The sequence below is a fragment of the Staurois parvus genome, unplaced genomic scaffold (genome assembly GCF_062004578.1).
Source record: "Staurois parvus isolate SC_StPar_1 unplaced genomic scaffold, SC_StPar_1.0 ptg000293l, whole genome shotgun sequence".
In the NCBI taxonomy this organism is placed as follows: Eukaryota; Metazoa; Chordata; class Amphibia; order Anura; family Ranidae; genus Staurois; species Staurois parvus.
In genome coordinates this window covers 3,586,018-3,592,263 of record NW_028318089.1, presented here as the reverse complement: position 1 = coordinate 3,592,263, position 6,246 = coordinate 3,586,018, and the positions used below count along the sequence as shown (strand labels likewise).

The 6,246-nt window shown below is 41.9% G+C and overlaps 1 protein-coding gene across 1 annotated transcript in view; it reads right to left on the bottom strand.

Annotated features, from left to right (window-relative positions):
• Positions 1-3,897: 3,897 nt before the first annotated feature.
• The window catches only part of MGAT5B (alpha-1,6-mannosylglycoprotein 6-beta-N-acetylglucosaminyltransferase B), a 199,742-nt gene continuing 197,393 nt past the window's right edge, over positions 3,898-6,246 (bottom strand). The window contains exon 18 of the mRNA XM_089682674.1: positions 3,898-4,798. Coding sequence (XP_089538800.1) covers positions 4,600-4,798 — 199 coding nt within the window. The 3' untranslated portion in view covers positions 3,898-4,599. The remainder of the gene's footprint in view (positions 4,799-6,246) is intronic.

Here is a 6,246-nt window from a genome sequence, read left to right as displayed (position 1 = left end):
AATTGTTCCAGAATACCACGTCCACTGTACCATCATTTTAAAATGTACGGTGGCAGGCAAGTTTATAAAATACAGAGATGTGCACAGTGCCATCATAGTGACATATGACTTGTCATACATTTTGCATGCAGTCTGACATGCATTTAAAGCACCAAAAAAAAACGACATATGCCTTATCATTGTTGCAGTGTTTGCTAAACTGAACAGGCACATAGAGGCACAACCTGACAAGGTTCTAACCCTTCCCTTATATATCCAAAACATTTTGTCAGGAGTTGGGCTTTAACGGACATGTTTACAGGTCAGGACAACAATGACACATCTGTTTTCATTGTTCTTTTTCTCTTGTTAGCCCTACTCATGATCAATAAACATTTACATACATCTACTGACCACCAGCATACACTTTATGGCCAAATGTTTATGGACACCTAGCTATCACTCCTACACTATCTGACCATAAGAGAGAGAGTTCAGGTGTTTCTGCTGAAGGGTACTGTTAATGCTACAGCATATGTTTTTTTGTGTGCTTCCAACCTTGTTTGAACAGTTTACAAAAGATTATTTTCTGGTCCAGCATGAATGTGCCCTGTACGCAATGCCAACTCCATGAAGACATGGTTTGATAAGCCCGGTGAGAAGAAAGTTGGGTGTCCTACACAAAGCCTTAACCTCTACTCTACTAAACACCTTTGGGATGAATTGTAATGCTGACTGCCAGCCAGGACTTTTCCAAAATCAGAATCTGGCTTGATCTAAAAGATCTTTTATCTAAAAAGGCACACATTCGCCCAGACACACTCCAAAGTCTCATGAAAGCTGTCCCAGAGCTGTGAAGTCTGTTATAGCTACCAAGGGGAGATTGACTACAAAAGTTCTTAGTTTAAAAATGGGATATCCAACAAGCTCATAGGGGTGACAGTGAGGTGTCCAAAAACTTTAGACCATATGGTGTAACACAATGTCTTTAACTGCTTCCGCACCACCCTATAGCAGAAATACTGCTACAGGGCGGCACAGGTGCTCAAAATCACGTATATATACAGTGAAGGAAATAAGTATTTGATCCCCTGCTGATTTCGAATGTTTTCCCACTTACAAAGAAATGATCAGTCTAAAAATCGAATGGTAGGTGTATTGTAACACTGAGCGACAGATTAGCAACAAAAAATTCAAAAGAAATGCATGTCTAACAAATTATGCACTGATTTGCATGTTCATGAGGGAAATAAGTATTTGATCCCCTATCATTCAGCAGGATTTCTGGCTACCAGGTGTCTTTCATACAGATAACAAGCTGAGATTATAAGCAATCTCTTAAAGGGAGTGCTGCTAATCTCATTTTGTTACCGATATAAAAGACACCTGTCCAAAAGAGCTGTCCAAGGATGTCAGGGACAAGATTGTAGACCTACACAAGGCTGGACTGGGCTACAAAACTATCTCCAATCAGCTTGGTGAGAAGGTGACAACAGTTGGTGCAATCATTTACAAATGGAAGAAACACATAACAACTGTCAGTCTCCCTAGGTCTGGTGCACCATGCAAGATCTCACCTCGTGGAGTGTCAATGAACATGAGAACAGTGAGGAATCATCCCAGAACTACACGTGAGGATCTTGTCAATGATCTCCAGGCAGCTGGGACCACAGTCACCAAGGAAACAATTGGTAACACACTACGCCAACAAGGATTGAAATCCTGCAGTGCCTGCAAGGTCCCTCTGCTCAAAAAAGCACATGTTTAGGCCCAGCTGAAGTTTGCTACTGAACATCTAAATGATGCAGAGGAAGACTGGTTGAAAGTGTTGTGGTCAGATGAGACCAAAATCGAGCTCTTTGGCATCAACTGAACTTGCCGTGTTTGGAGGAGGAGGAATGATGCCTATGACCCCAAGAACACCATCCCAACTGTCAAACATGGTGGTGGAAACATTCTGCTTTGGGGGTGTTTTTCTGCTAAGGGGACAGGATAACTGCACCGCATCAAAGGGACGATGGATGGGGCAATGTACCGTCAAATCTTGGGTGAGAACCTTCTTTCCTCAGCAAGGGCATTGAAAATGGGTCATGGATGAGTGTTCCAGCATGACAATGACCCAGAACACATGGCCAAGGCAACAACGGAGTGGCTCAAGAAGAAGCACATTAAGGTTCTGGAGTGGCCTAGCCAGTCTCCAGACCTTAATCTGATTGAAAATCTGTGGAGGGAGCTGAAAGTTTGAGTTGCCAAATGTCAGCCACCAAACCTTAATGACTTGGAGAGGATTTGCCAAGAGGAGTGGGCCAAAATCCCTCCTGAGATATGTGCAAACTTGGTGGCCAACTGCAGGAAACATCTGACTTGTGATTGCCAACAAGGGATTTGCCACCAAGTACTAACCCATGCTTTGTGAAGGGTATCAAATCCTTATTTCCCTCAGGAACATGCAAATCAGTGTATAATTTGTTAGACATGCATTTCTTTTGATTTTTTTGTTGCTATTATGTCTCTCAGTGTTACAATACACCTACCATTCAAGTTTTAGACTGATCATTTCTTTGTGAATGGGCAAACATTCAAAATCAGCAGGGGATCAAATACTTATTTCCTTTTGTGTACATAATTTTGCATTTTTGGGTAGGGGGTGCATGTGAGCCACGCACGCGCCCTACCCATACCACTGTTCGCGGCCACAGCTGTCAATCACCGGGTCTCGGACGGTGATTTCCCACGATCTCTGACGGGGAGGAGAACTGTTTTGTTTACTAACAGTTCTCCTTCCTGTCAGCTTGGGCACATTGCTTTGGATGGCTGTGACCGTGCAATTGTCAGTTAAAATAACGCAGCGCCGTAATGCAAAAAATGGCCTGGTCAGGAAGGGGGGTAAATCCTCTGGAGGGCAAGTGGTTAATGTATTTTGTTTGGGTTTAAAGTGTTACTAACCCCGGACCCTGCATTCACTATATCTGGTCTTCCACAGTACACACAACATGGAAATGCAATTATTTTAATAAATATAAACTGCTAAATACCTTTTCTTATCAGCAGTTAGAGCAGTCTTGTGACTTCTATCAATGTCCAGCAGAGCAGAACACTTAAAGCTAGTAGGAGGAGTTTTCATTTTCCTCTGATTGTCCTATGAGGCGGAATAACCCCTGACTCTCTGCCTGGACAGCGCTGATTGGCCCTGTGTTGATCACATGCACCCTCCCAAGAAAAAAAAAAAACAACTGGCAGCATAGTGTCTACATGGTTAGCACCTCTGCTTGGCAGTACTAGGGTTGTTGGTTCAAATCCCAACCACCGCACCACCTGCCTGGAGTTTGCATGTTCTCCCTGTACCTGCGTGGGTTTCATCCGGGTACTCTGGTTTCCTCCCACACTCCAAAGACATGCTGATAGGTGAATTGGATCCTGTCTAAATTGGCCCTAGTATGTGTGAGTTAGGATCTTAGATTGTATGCCTCTTGAGGGTTAGGGACTGATGGGAATGTACAATATATATGTAAAGCACTGTATAAATTGACAGTGCTATATAAGTACCTGAAATAAATAAATAAAACTATATAGCAATACACACCAAACTGAGCATGTGCATCTTGCTCCCAAGGGTCTGTTCTAATAGCAGATGGATGGGGACAGTAGAAGAATGGGAGGATCAGAGAAGACATGATCAACCATCTTTTTTACACAATGCAGAGGATTAACCCCTTAGGTTCCACAGTGAGTATAACAAGCATGCTTTACTGCATATACAGGTTGATTTTACTGTTGTGGGTTTAGTAACACTTTAAACATCAAACCAATTAATAAAACCTGCTGATGTCATTAAACACCTGTAGGCCATGTTCACTGTGAAAAGTGTTCATTGTTCAGCATGTTCATAGTGAGACTCCAGTCTAAACAGCGACAAAGTTTTTCACTTTCCATTCATATCTTTATTAATATTAGTAAAGAAAAGACGTCTATTGCTCAGCACGCTTCTTTCCGAACCCTCCTTATCCGGAGCTTCAATGTATCAGGAAAGTGCATACATTTCCACAAGCACAATTTACGGCTTCGAGGCCGCAAATCGGTTACCTTCATAAACTTCACATTTGGTCCACTTGATTTTATGTAACAGTTATTATTTCAACCCCTTTGTATTGTAATCATATTTCTGTAAAAAAAAAATGAATGTCACAACAACTGTAGGAATGGCGGTTTCACTCCAAAGTGCCACTAAAGGCAGAACACCGGACAGCAATACTTGAGTATCTCAAGAGATATGTACCCTTCCTCTTGAAGTATGTCAATCCCATGTGTATGGGCCACCAGCAAAAGTCTGCTAATGTATGTTTGTTCTTGGATGTCTTCATTGTGCTTTTCTCGTAGGAATACTGATGACCCCCCCTCCCCCCCTTGCTCATGGGAAGGGCCAAACACCATAGCACAGCATGGAGATCTTCACTTGGCTTCAAAGATTCTTACACAATGTTCTGTGCAGATGTATATGTTACACAATATTGCTTTATGCTGCAGCATAAAACCCAGGACAGGGATCCAAGCCTCGAAATTGAGTTACAGGCTTGGGACCTGTACATGTGGCTATGACACTTCTGGTAATGAGTTGTTGTTTCATGAGCAGTCTTTGCACAGAGCTACTTGTCCTCGATGGTAGTCTCTACACGGACATAGCCGACGGAACTTTGTGTTTTGTCCTGAGCAGCTAAAGAGCAGCGGCTCCCTCTGCAGATAGCATTCACGGACTTGGGGTGACACTGCAGGATACAAATGGCTCATTACAGACTCTGTACTGTCACACTGGGCTCCAAGCCTAAAAGATGAAAACAATAAGACATGTGAGTGATAGAGAGATGCGACACATGAAATACAACAGGGATGTCCACACTAGAGACTATAAAACATTATTGCCTGTTAACTACTGAATTACTACCAGTTTATCTTCAGTCATAAATAGTGAAGGCTGCCCCATGGTGACACATGTCATACCTACACAAAGAAGTGATGTGTCAATCTGTATCCTCAACTCTAAGGGCTCATGTACACTGCAGCTGATAAACTCACGTTTAGGAGCTGTTCAGCGTTTTTTTCAGCAGCCCCTGAACTCACCCTAATGTTTTTCTATGTGTCCATGTACACATCATCGTTTACAGGCATTTGAGTTTACAGTCGTTTTTTTGAACGCAGAAAACTTGCGTTCAGCAGTCGATTATCAGCGTTTCAAACGCAAGACACAGCTAAACGGGGAAAATCGTGTTTATTAGCATTTGCGCCTGAAATTTTTTTTTAATTCTTTCAGTTCCCAATGCTGTCCAGAGCCTTTTTTCATCATGAAAAATGCATGCAAAGCGTTTTCAAGGTACTCAGATGGACAAAACACTGAACACAGGATGTTCCTACCACAAATAAACGCGGAAAATCGCGCTTATTAGCATTTGCGTCTGAAAATGTTTTTTTAACTCTTTCAGTTTCCAATGCTGTCCAGAGCCTTTTTTCATCATGAAAAATGCATGAAAAGCATTTTCAAGGTACTCAGATGGACAAAACACTGAACACAGGATGTTCCTACTGCAGCTAAACGCGGAAAATTGTGTTTATTAGCATTTGCGTCTGAAATTTTTTTTTAACTCTTTCAGTTCCCAATGCTGTCCAGAGCCTTTTTCATCATGAAAAATGCATGCAAAGCATTTTCAAGGTACTCAGATTGACAAAACACTGAACACAGGATGTTCCTACCGCAGCTAAACGCAGAAAATCGTGTTTATTAGCATTTGCCGCTGAAATTTTTTTTTAACTCTTTCAGTTCCCAATGCTGTCCAGAGCCTTTTTTCATCATGAAAAATGCATGCAAAGCGTTTTCAAGGTACTCAGATAGACAAAACACTAAACACAGGATGTTCCTATCAAGCTTGTCACACATTGTAATGACCAATTCACACCTCAGACCTCTCACACCCTTGGAAACAAAAGATATGTTAATGCCCATTCACACCTCAAATTCCTCATTATTATTATTATTATTATAGAGTATTTATATAGCGTCAAAGGGTTTGCTCAGTGCTGTACATTAGAATGAAGACCTCCTGCCAGGTGGCCTTAATGACTCACCCCACCAGACACCTTTCCCACCCTTGGAAACAAAAGGAATGTTAAGGAGCAACTCACACCTAATTATCTCAACACATACTGCTGTCTCTGCTTCTACTCTCTATTTCCCTGAAACAGTCTGAAATAGTTAGTAATTTACCACTTTTCAGTGCA